The sequence below is a fragment of the Musca domestica genome, unplaced genomic scaffold (genome assembly GCF_030504385.1).
Source record: "Musca domestica strain aabys unplaced genomic scaffold, Musca_domestica.polishedcontigs.V.1.1 1, whole genome shotgun sequence".
Taxonomy (NCBI): Eukaryota; Metazoa; Arthropoda; class Insecta; order Diptera; family Muscidae; genus Musca; species Musca domestica.
The window spans coordinates 36,890,390-36,908,256 of record NW_026712114.1 but is presented as its reverse complement, the minus strand read 5'-3'; the positions used below and the strand labels follow the sequence as shown (position 1 = coordinate 36,908,256).

General features: G+C 33.5%; 2 protein-coding genes across 3 annotated transcripts in view; one reads left to right on the top strand and one right to left on the bottom strand.

Moving 5' to 3' along the window:
* Positions 1 to 1,915: 1,915 nt before the first annotated feature.
* LOC101896642 (STAM-binding protein) lies at positions 1,916 to 8,454 on the bottom strand. Its single transcript, XM_005183768.4, has 7 exons — positions 8,204 to 8,454; positions 7,806 to 7,846; positions 5,451 to 5,937; positions 5,057 to 5,378; positions 4,884 to 4,996; positions 3,196 to 3,298; positions 1,916 to 3,120 (listed from the first exon to the last, which is right to left on the bottom strand). The coding sequence occupies exons 1-7, from the start codon at positions 8,323 to 8,325 to the stop codon at positions 3,058 to 3,060; spliced, it is 1,251 nt and encodes a 416-aa protein (XP_005183825.1). The 5' UTR covers positions 8,326 to 8,454; the 3' UTR covers positions 1,916 to 3,057.
* Positions 8,455 to 10,914: 2,460 nt separating this feature from the next.
* LOC101895904 (neutral ceramidase) overlaps positions 10,915 to 17,867 on the top strand; it is a 28,598-nt gene continuing 21,645 nt past the window's right edge. The window contains exon 1 of one of the 2 annotated variants that reach the window (XM_005183767.4): positions 10,915 to 11,053. The gene's annotated coding sequence lies outside the window, so the exon portion shown is untranslated. Of the gene's footprint in view, positions 11,054 to 17,249; positions 17,644 to 17,867 lie in introns of those variants that run through there. The other variant, XM_005183762.4, reaches the window with a different exon arrangement.

Sequence of the window (17,867 nt, the reverse complement as noted above, 5' to 3'; positions counted from 1 at the left end):
TAATTGTTCGAAAAGAACTAAGTGGCACTAAACTAGATATACGATGGAGGTGGTTTTGAAGATTTGTACTATCATTTTGCGAAAATTACTAAATAGTACTAAATTTGGTATTTGTTGAAGGGATAGAGTTGGTATCTTGAAATTTGATAAGATATAGAGATGGTTTTGGAAATGTCAACTATAATTGTACTAAATGGTACAAAATTTGGTAATAGGGGAAATTAAAGAGTTGAAATTCTGAAATATTATATTACGGTTACTATTGGTATCTGAGTTTGATATATGGACATTGTTTTGGAAATATGTACTTTAACTGTTCGAAACGAACTAAATAATACTAAATTTGGCATTGGTTGAAGTAATAGATCTGAAATGTTGTATTTAATTTCATCATTACAATTTTAAGCAAGGTGATATTTGCCCAACTCCTTAAATCTAACTTTTCTGAAGCACACACTTATATCCTCAACTGTAAATATAACATTAATGTGCAACACAAATCTACATGGATGACTATCGGAATGTCGAAACTTCTAATATGGATGGATTTTCTCACTCTCATGAATTCCTAAAGACTGAAGGTTTCTGATGCCTTTTCAAAAGCGCATGCTCGTCCAACAGCTGATGGAATTTTATTTTTATCACAACAATTGTGGTATGAAACACTGGAAATACGCCTAAACATTTAGGTTCTATGACTAAAAATAATTTTAATAAGCACAGTGGTGAGAAAACTTGTTTATTCAAATTATTGAGAAGGAAATAAAGATGATATCATATACAGCGTGAGATAACAAAGTCAAACACCATAAAATACATTTTTTTTTTAATTTTATTGAATGAACAGTATCAAATTTAAGATTTAGTTAAAATTTGTTCGAATTGGTCACCTTTGCCACGAATTATGGCCAGTCTTGGGTGGCACGTGCTTAGTGGGATGACTCCTGTTGGAATGGCTTTAATACACCCTCAAAACGATAATGTTCGGAATTTATTCTGATGCCGCGGTCGATTTATACGAGCGGAGAGCGACCATCGGCTGTTATGGCGGCCCACACCATCAACATGCCCGGCCCTTGAAGGTGCACATTTTCAGCAGGCCTCTTTGGCAAGTAAACACGATTATTTTGTTTGTGTACAAACTGATGGACAACGAATGTTTTCTCATCGAAAACCAAATTCGGCTGTTCACCACTTTCGACCAAGCGAAGCAATGCTTTAGATCTTTCGAATCTATTTTCTTTTTGTTGCGGTGTGAGTTCTTGCACTTTTTGGAATTTCAATGGCTTTACCTCGAGCTCATTTTTCAATATTTGCCGAATGGAATATTGCGATATGTTCAGCTCACGAGCCATTTTTCGGTCACTGCGGGCGCTTGAGTTTCGATCAAGTCGCTTCTTTACTTTTCGAACCATTTCTGCTGATGTTGTTTTCTTCCGTCTACTACGATACCAGTGTCAAGGTAATTAGCGAAGAGACACAAAAGATTCATTCACACTTAAATGCTGAAGTGCTCTAACGATAGCCACTTGTGGTTTTCCAGCCAAAAATAAAGAAATCACACTATCATGCTTGAATTTCATCACGAATAACATTTTTCCTGGAAAATCCTCACCAAAATGCTATTGTACGCTTGTAAACACTATATTGAGCTGTCACCGGAAAAATTTTAGCAGCTGTCGGACAAGTGGCTTGGAAAGGACAGCAGTCTGAAGTTGGTTGCAGGTTTTTCATCTCACCCTGTATTGGTGAGTTTTTGCAGGTTCTTTCGAAGAGGATTTATGGATAATGAATTTTAGTAGTCATTCATATAGGCCCATTATAAATTTTCGGATGACAATACACCGTTAACAACAGTAATTCCACAATAAATGACAAACATTTGTCATCAGCAATAAATAGTATTATTTTATTATTAAAGTGTTTAACAAATTATTTTGTTGTGTATATACACTATATATATGCCAAACAAAACAAGTTATAAATGAGATAACAAAATAAGGCTAAGCTTAACATAAAATTTATAACATCCATAGAAAAATAAATGTAAAGATTTTTAATTATAAACGTTATATCCTTTATAGGCTGAGAGAATTTTGTAGAACAATTTCGTTAACTTTGTTAGTTTTTGAAATTTTAAATTCACCTGTGAATACTTAGCTCTGGAAAAGATTTCAAAAAATAAATTATCTAAATGTATTCTCAAATTGGATTTGTTCAGCCCAGGAGGAAACTACTTAACAATAATTTAAAGTTAATTTTGATTTTGCCAAACTATCTTATAATAGATTAGTATAAAAATAAATTGTTAATAGAAGTTAATATAAAGCTATTTAATACGACAAGAAATTCCAAGTAGAGCAAATGCTAAGATAGGCAAAATATGCGTTAAATTTAAAAAATAAAATATTTTTTTAATGCTTTTTGTCTTCTACTCTTTTCTGTTGTTGTTGTTAGTAATTATTGTTATTTATTTATAAACTAGACATAAATACATTCTCGAAAAATATCAAGTGTCATCAATACGTATTTGTTGCTGGTTTCTTAACTATTTTCAATAGTTGTTTTTGCTTAACACACTTATTTTATTTTTTTATTTTTATTCTGGTAATAAATTTAAGTGTGTAAGTTATGTCTGTGTGTGTGTGTATTTCTTTTTGATTTCATTTCATGTTTTCTCTAGTTCAATTTCTCTTTTTTTGTCAATTAAAGCACTTTTGTTTTACTAAAGTTTAAAATATAAATATAGGTATATAATGTTTGCACAATAATAATTTAGTAGTTTTGGTTATTTTTGTTGTTGTTTCCTTTTGAAGCCAAAAAATGTTAATAGTTTAATTTTGTTTTAGCCAATTTTTTGTTTTTGCTTTAGCTGAGATTACAAGAAATTTCCATTTCGTGTAGTGAAGAAGTACTTTTATGCCAATTTTCTTTAATTTTGTATTCAAATTTAAATTCGTTTCATAGTTTTCTTTGGAAATTTACAATATTGCTGACTCTCTCTGTATTTTCTGTAGTCTATCTGTCCTTTTCCATTTAGACATAAAATTCCTGGAACTATCTTCGTAAATCGACAACTTTTATTTTTTGTCCGGCATCCATTTGTATGTGTTGGGCTTCCTATAAAAGGTATTATGAAATAGAAGTACAGATAAGTTCTGATACATAATGTAAACATTAAAAATATAATTTTACCATAAATAGAGGCGGGTCATTTGGATGCGGATGAAAGCCTGACTGCCGGCATTCAGCAATGTAGTGCAGACCATAGTTTGGAGTAAGTATAAAGAAACCAGTACTGAAATTGAAAAAAGATCCAAAATCATTAACGATGCAATGAAAATAAAGAATCTAAATTATTTTTTACTTAAATTTTTAATATTTCCTGGCAAAATTAAACTACATTTGCATGTCCTCATATGATTCAAGAAAAACCTAAACCACGTATTCCGATCTGGATGTGATCAAAATCTACATAATAACTTAAAAATATATTTTGAATTTGTTCTAATTTCAATTTTAACAAATAAAAAAGCTGTAAGTTCGGGCGGGTCGAACATTGAATACCCTCGACCATTTGGCAATTCTCAAAAGCAATAAAATCCGTTAGAAATGCTGTTAAAATCTTACAAATACCGAATGTAGCTGTTATATTAGGGTCTATACGACGACATAGACCTGCATAGGTAACTTTTAGCATAAGCTATTACAATATTAAAATGCGAAACTTAAAAAAATCGGTGAATAATGTAGCTAAAATCATCAAAATACCGAATATCGAGAGCTACCGTTTTATGGAGGCTATACGAAGACGTGTACCTGCACAGAAAATGTTCTGTCTTAGGCTGAGTAACCATTACGAACTTCAAATACGAAATTTGAAACAATTCCGGTAAATAATGTCGCTAAAATCATCATAATACCGAATATCGGAAGAATCCGTTATATGGGGGCTATACGAAGGCGTGGACTTGCATAGACCTTTTTCTGGCATAGGCTGTAGTATCCGCTACGAACTTCAAATACCAAATTTAATATCTCGAATATCTGGAGGTGCCGTTATGGGGTTATATCAAAACGTGGACCTACATGGCCCATTCTCAATACCAAATGTCCTGCAGACATAATATACATATATAATATGAGTAAAATGTTATCAACCTACTTCATTTCCTTCTGAACCTAGAGTGAATGACAAACTTAATATACCCCCCATACTATGGTGGAGGGTATAAAAATGAGAACATTTAACTAGCAGGCTGTTTCACGGCTTCGCCGCCGAATATCTGTTTTCTTAATATCTTCAGTAAAATCCTGCACAAATACAATTTAACTTTAATAGTTAAAATTTGCATCTCTGTAACGATCCTTCGTAGATAAGATTATCAACATGTTCTAGATGCTAGGGCCTCGAGGCCAATTCATAAAACTTGTGTTTGAAGATTAATGTGGAGGAAGGATGCTTCCTAGGAAAATATTTTAACTGAAAAGGACGTAAGAGCTTACCCTCTTCTATAAGTCGGAACCAACACTCTTCACTAAACTGGCTAGTTCAAGTGATTACTAATATACCAAAATACTGATGGTGCAATACTTTTTTTGCTTAAGGTCCATCCAAAAGAAATGGTAGTAAGCATTCCGAATAATAATTTCCCAAAACGAAAACATGTAACTTGGTTTGGAACTCTTGTCGAAAGGGTGTTGTTTCGAGGTAAACGGTAAAAAGAAAGATGACTTAGTATCGTAGAAGGTAATTTCTTTTGATGTTAGTGAGAATACATTCTAATTAAACAGCTTAAGTAAAATGAACACTCATTGCACAGGGATGTTAAGAAGCTTATAGTCTCTTATTATATAGTGTTGAACATTTTTACAAAACTTACGTTTGATATTTGGGCGCACAGACGATAGCAATAGCTTCGGGCATCATTAACTGATAGGCCAATTGAGTGTGTAGATCCACCGAAGACAAAAATGCTGTTTGGCTTGGATGTGTCTGTAACACAAACAAAAAATAGTATTCAAATTTAAATTTTCTGTACCATAAAAAACCCACATGAATCCATCCCAACGTTATTAAATTCTGATCATCTTGTATTTCAAATATCTCTTCTTCATTCATGGTATTACACGAGTCGGGTGTGCCATGTTGTTTGGGTATTATAATGTGGGTTATGTGCAAGCGATTTTTGGCCAATGAACCAGCCAATATGCCGCAAGTTTCAATATTTTTTGCCGTATTCGATTTGGCCAACTGTAGGAAAATATCCATTGTATTTTGTGGTATGACAACCATGCGCAAGGAACCAGCCAACAAAGAATCCGAACGTTCGTACTGCGGTTTTTGTGAACGATCAAATGAGGGTTTTGTGGGAATACTAAAAAAAATTTAAGATTCAAGAAATTGACATTAAATTTGTATTTCATACTTAAATAAAATGTATTTTTACCTCATGCCTTTGCTATCCCTGTCCACGCTATCACTTGGTAATAGTAAATTACTCTTTTGCCCACCACCTGTGGGAAAATCATTGGGATACACCACTTGATCGAGTAGACCCAAATCTGGTGCGGATGGTGTATTTTCTGGATCGATTTGAACGTGCAGATTGGCGGGTATTATAGAAGAGCCATGAGTCGAATTATTTGATGCTGCTTCACGTTGCCGTCGTTCTTTTTCTCGTTCCAATTCACGCACTCGCTCAGCCTCTTTATTTGCCAAAAATTGTTCATATTCTCGCTGGTAGCGATCCAGCAGTTTGAGTCGTAATTTTTCTGATGTAGGCATTACTTCTTCCTTGATCAGTTTATTGATGGTTTTCATTTCCGACTTAATGCTGGGAAAATCTGGATGTGTTCGTATCTTTTCGACAAATAGTGTCAAATATTTCATGTATAAAATAAAAGCGTTCTCATGATTTTTCTCGTTCAAATACACTGGAAGTTTTATGTAAGAAAAATAATAGAGAAGTATTAGAACGGTTATGATTGTTTTGAAACTATGTGGGAATATACGGAATTAAAAAGTAAGTTATTATTAAAGCATAGCAAGTAGTTTTGTAAAATTTCTCCGGTTGTTTTCATAGAGATATTTTGAAGTATTAAACTGTTTGATAGATAAACAGGAAAAAAAAAGCAGCGAAGTTCGACCGGGCCGAACTTTTAAAACCCTCCACCATTTCGAAGGAACTTGAAAAATATCAAAAAAAAAAAATCCGAAAACTACCACTTAAATGAAAACCGTTATATGGGGACTATACGAAGACATGGACTGCATACAACAATTTGTCATAGACTGCAATACCCATTACGAACTTCAAATACGAAATTGGGAATAACTCCGATAAATAATGTAGCTAAAATCATAAAAATACCGAATATCGGGAGTAACCGTTATATGGGGGCTATACGAAGGCGTGGACCGGCATACGAAATTTTTTACCATAGGTTGTAGTACCCATCAGGATCTTCCAGTACGAAATTTTAAACGATTCCAGTGAATAATGTTATATACGAAAACGTGGACCGGCATGGCCCATTTACGAACTTAACCTGCCTACTGGTACACTATGCATGTATGCACAATTTTTATCTCAATTTGTTCGAAAGATAGCGTGATTACAACAGACAGACAAATCTGAAATTATAAAGTCCAGAAACGATGTTTTGAAATGAATTGTATCGCAGAATCCAGACCCTATGTTAAACAAATCGGCTAGAAACTTATATTAATATTCTTGATATTAGATCTGACACAAGTCTTTTGGGCACATTCTTTTGGAAAAGAAGCCTAGTATGCCAAAAATGTGGTGGGGTCAATTCCTATGTAGCTGCATACTTGTAGCCATTAGGAAAGTGTAGAATTTTTCACAAATATTTTTGAAGAACTATTTTCAAATGTATTAGGATATTTTATTTAAGAATCCTGATCTATCGGATTATTTTAGGAAAGTTCGTGAAGTTTTCTATATTGTATTCTAGGGCCTATGGATTTTTCCTAAAGGAGAAATACCTACTGGATGTATTTTAAATAGTAGTTTAAAAAGTGTGGTTATAAACTATTTGGACACTTTTCGTAGACATTTAAGGATACATTTCTGATACTAAGGAGAAAATCAAAATGATGCCTTTCTGATGTATTTCCAAAACATCATATGTAGATTTTTAAAATTGCCGACTTCTAGGATAAGTACAAACTTCTATAAATAAAATATGCAAAATTAGTAAAAAGTAAACAAATTAGTGACATTTGTTGTTTTCCGTCTTAAAAGTATTTTTTCTGATACTTAATTTGAATATGAAAATTGCAGTAGTGTTTACTTCGAGGATCGTTAGTCTATTTTGGATATACATATTAAAGTATTTTTTAATCAATAAAGCGTCAGTTGACAAAAATGTGTATATAGATCTCATATTATTAAAAATCAATGAATAGAAAAACATTAATTTCTCTATCAACTCATTTGCAGATTTCCCTTAACACTCGATAAGACGTATGACTTAATGGTATTAGTTCTAATAAAATATTGATACGATTCACCGACCTAGCAGATTTTCTAAATGTAGGGTTTAAAAATACAAACGCGTGACTTGTGAATCTATCAACAATAATTTTATAAAAGATAATGTTTATGTAAATATCTGGGGTATATCAAGTGATCCATAAGTCAATTATAGCAAGTGTGAAACTATGAATCATCCATACAGCACTTGTAAACAATAACAAAACATTAAAAACAAAACAGAATTCTATAGGAAAAAAAAAACAAACATTTTAAAAACTTTTTTAACAAAATGTTTCATACCATGAGCCATGCGTAACATTTCCGTGCCCGAACGATAGTAACTGCAAGAAAGACACAAGAGAATACAAAATGCATTATTAGTACACATAACTACCGCCACGCATTGTGTGAAGTAGCAGCATTGCATTCAAGGACTGCCTTGCTTTGTTTTTGGCGACTATCAACAGGAGGCTAACCTTCAAAAGGATTCACATAACCTGCTACTAATAAGGTCATCACATACGACGACGACCTTGTCTCGATGGACCTTCTACACTCATTCCATAATTTAGTTATGCCAATTGAAGAAGGTTATCGGCCAAATTGTTTGTTATGCAAATTTTCCTCAAGACAATCACTGTTTGCCACAAAGCCAATTGGAATTCGCCTATTTTGGTCACATTTCAAGATTAACTTACCGATAGATTGATTGTTTTGGATCAATTTCGTTGACTTTGCCAAAGTTTATTAGATTGTGCATCCGTTCCTGAGGTTCCACAATGCCCATTCCCATATTGTTAATGGCTTTTGATGAAGACATTTTGTTTTGTAATTTAGGTAGTTTTGTTTTAAAAAAATTATTGTTTTTTATGAAATCATCCAAAATTCTCCGGTATTACATTACTTCTTCCTTTTTTCTTTTTTGTATTGTTTGTTATGGTAATTATAAGGAATATGTAGGCCGACTTTTGACTAATCGATCAATCGATTACGATTTTTGGGTGGAATAAGGTAGATATCAAAATCGACCTAGAAAGTGAAATTATCGTTTCATTGGAACGACGAGAATTTTGAGTTTTTTTTTTTCAGTTGGAATATACCTAGGTGTTGAAACATTCATAAAGCTTGATAATTGGCATGGTAGAAGAATATAGGTAGATGCGTCGACACAGCTGCTGGGACAATGAACTGTCAACCCAATTTTGTGATTGAAAATGTTAAATGAAAAATTATTTAAATTTGTCCAAATTCTTGAAAAATGCATATCATAACAACCTCCGATTGGCGTCGTATAAGAAAACTTAGGAAATTCTATTTATTTTTGAAAGAAAATAAAAAATTTTTTCGACATATCAATGTTCCCAAGCGTTGATGCATCTACCTGTATTCTTCTACCATGATAATTGGTGAGTCCAATATAATTATATTATTAAGTAGAAGAGGACTTTCTTGTTGTTTTTTAATAAATATTTCGAGGAGATGAAGGTTTACTTATGGCATTCGACCACTCCATCAAGTACCTCCCCCACAAAGGGACAACATTTTGAATAATTACAACTTTTATAAAATGTGATGTAAGAATTCGATTGTCTTAAAATTTCACGCATTCTAATATTTTTATAAAACCAAGATCTGCTGTTAAAATGGAAAATATAGGTCACTCCTTCTGGTACCTCCCCCACAAAAGAGCGAAATTTTGGTATCCCTTAAGCTAATAAAACGCGAAATTAACATCCGATTGAATTTAGACTTGGCACATCTGAATATTTCCATCAACACAGGATCTGTTATAAAAACGGTAGAGATCGGACCATTACTTCTTGTACCTCCCCCACAAAGGCTCAACGTTTTAAATATCCACGAAGCTCATAAAAAGTGAAATTAACATCCGATTCCATTCAAGAATCAGTACATCGCAATATTTCCATCAACACAAGATCCGTTATGAAGATGGTAGAGATCGGACCATTGCTTTTGCTACCTGCCCCCAAATAGGTTGAAAAACAAAACGCTCAAAGAAAGCGAAATAAGCATCCAAATCTCTTCAAATTTCACACGTACAAACATTTTTGCTGATACAATATCTGTTGTGAACTCACAAAGGTCACAATTTTCAATATTTTATGATTTTTGCTCTTCACATATATATGTGTACCCTACCACACTATATGTTGGGGGTATTATAAAAAAAATATGTAACACCTCCAAAAATTGGTTTCCCACATAGGAAAGTATGTATGGATATTCCTACCTCGCCGAGCTGAGTCGATCTAGCTATGTATGTCCGTTCGTCCGTCTGTCCATGTTAATTTGTAATCACTCTACATGTCGCAATTATGGCCCGATCTTCACGAAATTTAGAATGGAGGTGGCAGAGAGCCAGAATATAACACTATTTGGAGATGATCGAATAATTTTTAGGGGTTGAAATGGGCCAAAAACTGAAACATTTCCTGATTTTGCAGTTGCTTTACAGGTCACAATTATAGACCAATCGAAGCGAAAGTTAGCATGGGGCTAGAGCTTTGGGCTGGGCAGAAGCCTCCCAATTTTGATGGTAACCGGGTAATATTTAGTGGTTGAAATAGGCCATAGCATTTGTGATAAATAAAAGTCAAATTTTCCATTAAACCGCGAATATGCGATCATCTCCAAAAGAAATAGGGTTCTATTCTGACCCTAGCCCCACCTCCATTCTAAATGTCGCGAAGATCGGGCCATAATTGCGACCTATACAGTGATTAAAATTAACATGGACAGACGGACGGACGGACATACATAGCTAGATCGACTCAGCTCGGCGAGATAGGAAGATCCATATATACTTTCCTATGTTGGAAACCAATATTTCGAGGTGTTACATAATTTTTGGCCCAATCAAACTTATAATACCCCCAATACATAGTGTTGTAGGGTATAAAAATATTCACATAAATTCTCTGTACTGTACCAACAGTATCGAAAGAAAGTAGTAACGGTCATGAAAAGAGCTGTTATCGATAATAATGCTGACTAATCAAAAAACACAATCGAGGCGGCGAACGATATTTTATGCTGTGATTTTTAGTGAGAATTGTTTTAATAATTTTGAATATTATTGACATATATCGTTTCAATATTTAACCGCTAATTTATTTAGATATCCTTATCCGAGTACCTTACTCCGTGATAAAATGAGTTCAATTAGCTTACTTTTTCGAGTCATCTTTGCGGGCAACTACAACTAATTACAATTTCAAAGGTAAAATAAAACAAAAATACGAAACATTTATTTTGTTAATTTAAAATAACCCTTGCTGTTTCCTTTATATCTTATCGCATTTTTTCGCACACTTTTTTACAGTTTCTAATATCATAATCTTGCGATAATCGGATTAATAATCGTTATCTGGGTTGAAGGTAATACTTGAGATAGTCTATATTTGAATTTTATAGTAGTTTTGAATTGTTTTGAACGCTAATAATTGCTTGGTAATCAGTTGGTCTGTGGGGGTCTGCTAGTGTGTATTGTGGTTTCAGTTGGCTTTAAAATTAAAGAGAAAGTGAGGGTAAGTACAAGTAGTGAAATATCGAACGGAGGTGTATTTGAAAAATAAAACTTAAATGTAATATCATTACTATTGATAATGTATCGGGAACAATCCATATTGAAGCATGTATTTTTGTATAATTGGCATGTATTTATATATAACTTGCAACATAAGGAATAAAAATCGCGGGTTTTATAATTTTGAGTTATGTATAATTTTTAAAACTTGAACTACACATTTGTACAGGATAGTTTGTTATTGCTTGTACAATGCGAAAATACACAGTAGCCAGCTTATGATGCACTTCTGTGGAATTGTTTTCATTCTGTCCTTAGCGTTGCAATTGTTTGTTTAACTACTAATTTTAGAAAAAAAAAGCAAAGAGTCTAATGGCCAGTTTCTAAAGCCAAATGTGTTTTTCAAACTCTGAATTTTTCATTCAAAAATATGAAAAATACATTTGGAATTGTGGTTTTCTTTCGCATTCACTATTGTTTCGATATACACAAACAGCCTATAAGTCAAATAATGCTAAGCAAATTTTTAGAAAAAAAAAAGTAAAACTATAATTATCTACAAAAGTCAAATTACTATGGAATGTTCAGATGATAAACTCTCATTTTTGAATTTATTATCGCATTATAACAATTAAGAGAAAAAAAAAACACTTGTAAATAAACAAATAGCATCCAGAAACGACTTAAATGGTTTCACATGACTGACAATATACGATCAGTAGGCATGTTGACATTTTTTAATAGTTTAATTATAATTTTTAATTAAACCTATAATCGGTATTGTTTTATAATACAATATGGGACATGGTTTAATAGACCATTGAGCTGTTATATTCAATGTTCTCAGGCATATTCAATCATTTGTAAGGACGTAAATAAGGTAAAGGACTTCGTTGAACATAATGTATTGCATTGGATGTCTCTTATTTAAATTGAGAGGAATTGGTTTTTTCACTGAAAATAAATTTCTTCTTATTTAGAGATGATTCAATCCCTATATAAACTCAAGCCATCCTTGTAAATGGCTGTCACACGATTTGTTCCGAAACAGCCAATCTGAAGGTTACCTGTCACACGATTTAGAGGAATTAGGTCTTTGAAAAATGTGAAATTATGTGTAGAACATAATATCTGCTAAATATTATTCAAAAAAATCCAAGATGGATGAAATATATGTGCCAAGAAATACTCAAAATTACTCTTAAAAAATTCTACATTTTTCTTAAACATTTTCCTTAAAAATGCGCTCTCAAAGATATTTAAAATAAAAAAAAATCCTGAAAACCCCCACGATTTTTGTTCGGAAAGTCCCTGCACATATTTTCTTCAAAAGCCCGAGATGTTTGTCCAGGAAGACCTTACAAAAATATGCTTAAACATTCCACTAAGGCATTTTAAAACTATTCTTAAAAAATATACAAATTTTGGTTGGAAGATTCCTGAACATAGTTCTAAAAAAATTTTGTTTGTCCAGTAGGAAATTACCTAAAATAAATTAAAAAAAATTCACAATATACAGGGTCAAATAAAAAAAAACTGCAACAAAGTCAAACGCCATAATTTTTACATTTTTTTTTATTTTTTTTTTTTTTTTTGAAAGCAAGCAAAAAATGTCGGAAATAGCATGAAATTTTAGAATAAGTTTAGATTTGTTCGAATCGGTCACCTTTGGCATGAATTATAGTCTTCGGACAATGCAACCGTCACACGCTGCCCGAATGTTGCTTTGCGGTATTTTGGTCCATTTCCGGCGAAGCGCTTGCTTGAGGTGATTGACACTTTGGTATTTTTTAGTGCCAACCTTGCTTTCCACAATACTCCAGAAACAATAGTCCAACGGATTAGTATCTGGAGATTTTAGTAGCCATTGTGCGCTGGAAATGAAGCGAGAAACCTCATTTTGTAAACATTCTTGGGTGGCGCGTGCTGAGTCCTGTTGCAATGTCCAAGGTCTGCGGGCAAAATGTTTGCGTGCCCAAGGTCTTAATACACCCTTCAGAATATTTTCGCGATAATATTCGGCATTTATTCTGATGTCGATTAATACGAGCGGAGAGCGACCATCGGCTGTTATGCCGGCCCACACCATCGCCATGGGCGGCGCTTGAATTCTGGTGGCCAACCGAAGGTGCACATTTCCAGCTGACCTCTTTGGCAAGTAAACACGATCAGGTTGTTTGTTTACAAACTGCTGGACAACGAATGTTTTCTTATCAAAGAAAACCAAATTCGGCAGTTCATCACTTTCGGCCGATCGAAGCAACTCTTTAGCTCTTTTAAATTTATCTTCTTTCTGTTGCGGTGTAAGTTCTTGCACTTTTTGGAATTTCAATGACTTTATCCCGAGCTCATTTTTCAATATTTGCCGAATGGAATATTGCGATATGCCCAGCTCACGAGCCATTTTTGGCCACTGCGGCGCGGGCTTCGATCAAGTCGGTTCTTTACTTTTCGAACAATTTCTGCTGATGTTGCTGTTTTTTTCCGTCCACTTCCTTGACGTTGGGATACACTACCAGTATCACGGTAACGAGCGATGGTACGAGGCACAAAAGATTTATTCACATTTATATGCTGAAGTGATCTAACGATAGCCACTTGTGGTTTTCCAGCCAAATGTAAAGAAATCACACTATCACGCCTGAATTCCATCATGAATAACTTTTTTTCTGAAAATTCTCACCAAAATGCTTTTATCAATGATTTGTGCCCAGAAATATGATTTAAAAATATTCTTTTAAATAAAAATTTTTTACTTAACAGACATTTTTAAAAATTCCACGACTCTGCCTAATGGTACGAAACAAAGACATTTGGGAAGGATTTCATGAAAAAAAAAAAAAATTTTGGCAAACATATTCTGTCTGTTCCAGAACCCGCAAGAATCTACTAGTAGTGCAATTTTCTCCGATATCATAAAGGTAAAATCGGTTACCGTAGTAAAAAGTTTTATATTCTTGCAGTTCTAAAACAGATCAATTAAGATGAGAAAAATTCCTTTGTTAACAATTACCTCTTCATTTTAAAATAACGCTAAAATTTATGGGGGAGTTATTGGCATATAATTCCCATTTCGACCTGATCTAGCCCTGATGCAAATATTATGAAGAACGTCCTAAGACTCAGGCTGAGATTATAACAAGTTTTCCCCCCATTTCATTCATAGGTTTTTTCAACAACCGTTACCCATATTAATTTAACACACGACATACTGGATCATCTAATGACTCAAAACTCTCACAAGGCGAAAACTGTAGCAACAAAATATAAACAAAAGCTGAAAAAAAAAACAAAAATAATGATAAAAAAAACTAAAGTAGCTTCTATGTAAACAAAAACAACAAAGAAAGAGGTGCCTACAACAAAGCATTGCAAAGTATCTTAGATACAATTTTACACACGTAGATACACACCGACAACACAATCGATATTTACAATCGTACAGCAATTATAGTATATCACTGTTCTCTCCCTCTCTCTCTCAATGTGTGTGAGAAGAAGGTTGCTTGAAAAAATATCCATTGGTCATAATACTCTCCTTTTGCTCAGTTAATTAAATGATTGATAGGGAATGACCCAATAGGAATAATATTGGTACTTTTAGTTCTCAGTAGACTACTTGGTGGTAGACCAAGTTCAATTTAACTTGTAAATGTTTAAGCTAGTTGGCTATTTGATGCACATTTTACTTTACACCCGAAGGAATTTCATACATATTAACCAATTTTATTTTATTTATTTAGTTTATTACTTAGCTAGTAAATTGGCCCCAAAACCTAACCCAAACATTCTGAATGTAAGTTGCATTTACATAAAGCAATTACGAAAACTTTGAATAGTAAATTTAATTAAGAAGCGATGGATCCAGATTTAAATCTTATTTAATAGTATAAGAACTCGCAACTATACGTTGATAGTCTGTTAATATTAAATACGTTTTATAGTTAATGTGGTACTTTTAGAGAACCCTTGCCACTTTAAACACATAGTTGAATTTAAGAGGAAAAATAGTTTTTAGATATTTATTGCCCTTTTTTGATCCCTATTTTCTAAAATCTTTGTTTACTCTAATGGTATGTATAATCGACAACTCGAAAGATCTACTTTTCTAATGTACATGAGTTTCTGTTTAAAATTATTTTCAAGTAAAATTTAATCACTTGCTTCTGAGTTGTTAGTTTTTGGGAGAAATTACTCTCAGGAAATTTGGTATTATTTTGGCTATGTCTGTCTGACTGATCTCTCGAAGGAAGTATGTGAGTAAGTATCATAATGCTTTTACTAAATTTAATACGAAAATAAACAATATCGTTTCACATTTTCATATGAATCGAAAGGAGTATATAAATTTATAGTCTAAACTTGGAACATCATAACATATACAGGGTGAGATAAAAAAACTGCAACCAACTTCAGACTGCTGTAATTTCTGAGTCACTCGTCCGACAGCCGTTAAAATTATTCCAGTGACAGCTCATTATATTGATAATTTTCCAGAAAAAAGTTATTAGTGATTGAATTCAAGAGTGATAGTGTGATTTCTTTATATTTGGCTGGAAAACCACAGATGGGTATCGTTGAAGCACTCCAGCATTTGAATGCGAATAAATGTTTTGTGTCTCATACCATCGCTCATCGTAATACTGGTAGCGTAGCCCGATGTCAAGGAAGTGGACGGAAGAAAACAGCAACATCAGCAGAAATGGTTCGAAAGTAAAGAAGTGACTTGCTCGAAACCCGCGTCGCAGTGGCCGAAATTTCGGGTATTATTTCGGGGTAAAGCCATTGAAATTCCAAAAAGTGCAAGAACCTTCACCGCAACAGAAAGAAAATAGACTCAAAAGAGATAAAGAGTTGCTTCGCTTTGCCGAAAGTGGTGAACTACCGAATTTGTTTTTCTCCTATGAGAAAACATTCGTTGTCCAGCAGTTTGTAAACACACAAAATGATCGTGTTTACTTGCGTTTACGATGGTCGCTCTCCGCTAGTATTAATCGGCCATGACTTCAGAATAAATGGCGAAAAATTATCGCGAAAATATTCTGGAAGCTGTATTAAAGCTTTTGGCACGCAAACATTTTGGCCGCAGATCTTGGACATTCCATCCCAAAAATGGTTACAAAATCAGGTTCCTCGCTACATTTCCAGCGCACAATGGCCATCAAACTCTTCGGATACCAATCCGTTGGACTATTGTGTCGGGAGTATTTTGGAAAGCAAGGATGGCACTAAAAGATACCAAAGTATCGATCACGTCAAGGAAGCGCCTCGCCGGGAATGGGCTAAATACCGCAAGGCAACATTCGGTCAGAGTGTGACGGTTTTTTTTTTTTTTTTTTTTGATCTCACCTGTATTTTCCAATAGAATTGGCTGAAAATTCACCCCAATAAAAACAGAAATTTATAAAGAAAAGGATATTAAATCAGAGCAAAGGTTTTCTTATTTTCTCTCGCGAGCAGGATTGCTTGAAGAGTGGGAGTTTTATGCGGAATCTACACTTCGCTCATTTGTTTTGTATGAGAACACTCCCGAGTCACTCTTGTTGGAAAAATTAGAGTGGAATCGCTCAAAATAGAGTAAGTGGTCTTGGACTTTGGAGCGAGTTTTTCAGAGTTCTGTGAGAATTTTTCACACACCATAGGAAATTGATTAGAATCTTGAGCTTGAGATGTATAGTTCTATGGGAGATATTACCATATAAACATATATATTGGATATCTTTTGTCGTAAGAAGATCATTCTAATTTATGTGTGACCATTTAAAGGTAAATGACCTCCATTTTATAATGCAAGGTTAGTTTTGACGAACGTTTAACACAATTTTGATAGTTCGGCTTATTAGAGAATATAACAAAGATTGCCAAAATTATGCACTATTTTAAACGGGAAATACTTACAACTATGTCTTGAGATTTCTAATTTTATTTTTATTTTAAAATAAAACACATTCTCTAAACAGCTTGCTCAATTAACAATCCGCTTCGTTATGCCCTTGATTCGTTTACGATTCAAAAAAATATTAGTCACATTTCCTACTGGGTTATTTTTACCCGAACAAAGAATAACCATAGGCACAATGAAATATCGTCGTACAAGAGCACCACCACACCGCCATTCATTGTCTCTCATTATGCTTCATATGTACACTTGGGCTAAATGTGCGCCATGGAATTATGAGAAGACATGCAGCGGTCAGTTCCATAAAAACCGTGTCGGAGGTGTGAGCTTGCCATGAGGATTGTAAAATAAGTTAACGGTCGAATATAAAATACAAAAAATTACACACACAAAAATTTAATAAAAAACGGAAAAGCGCAAATTGGATTTTGGCACCTTTGTGTACGCTGTTTGTGGTTGTTGTTGGAGGTGGTGCTGGTAGTTTGTTGTTACAAAATTAATATAACAATACAAATAATAACAAATGTAATGCTGATGAATAGATGTTCAAGTGCGTGTGGAACCGTACCTGCTTTAGCAATTTCATTTTAATGTAATGAAACTACCATTTCAAAATTACATTAATTAGCAAATAATTTAATCGTAAATAAAAGTGCCAAAAATTGAAATTAAATTAAAATCTGTCTGCAAAGGTGATAATTTAAATACATTTTTTTAACGTAACCTGGTAATATTTGTCCATTAAGAAATAGAGAAACAAATCTGTGAAATTTGATTATAATCCAATTTAATAAAAAAAAAACGATAAAGATCATATTCTCGTATATGAAAAGTAACTACATATGTAAAGAGGAAGAGCGAGAGAGAGAGTGATAGAGAGAATAACAAATAATTGTGGTGGGGATTTACTACTCTC

Excerpts from the sequence above, each read along its gene's own strand:
- LOC101896642 (XM_005183768.4), bottom strand. The coding sequence starts at position 8,325 with ATGTCTTCATCAAAAGCCATTAACAATATGGGAATGGGCATTGTGGAA. Across the intron at positions 5,938-7,805 it reads AATGTTACGCATGGCTCATG|TGTATTTGAACGAGAAAAAT; the intron begins GTATGAAACATT and ends TAAAACTTCCAG. Across the intron at positions 3,121-3,195 it reads ATGACCCGCCTCTATTTATG|GAAGCCCAACACATACAAAT; the intron begins GTAAAATTATAT and ends TACCTTTTATAG.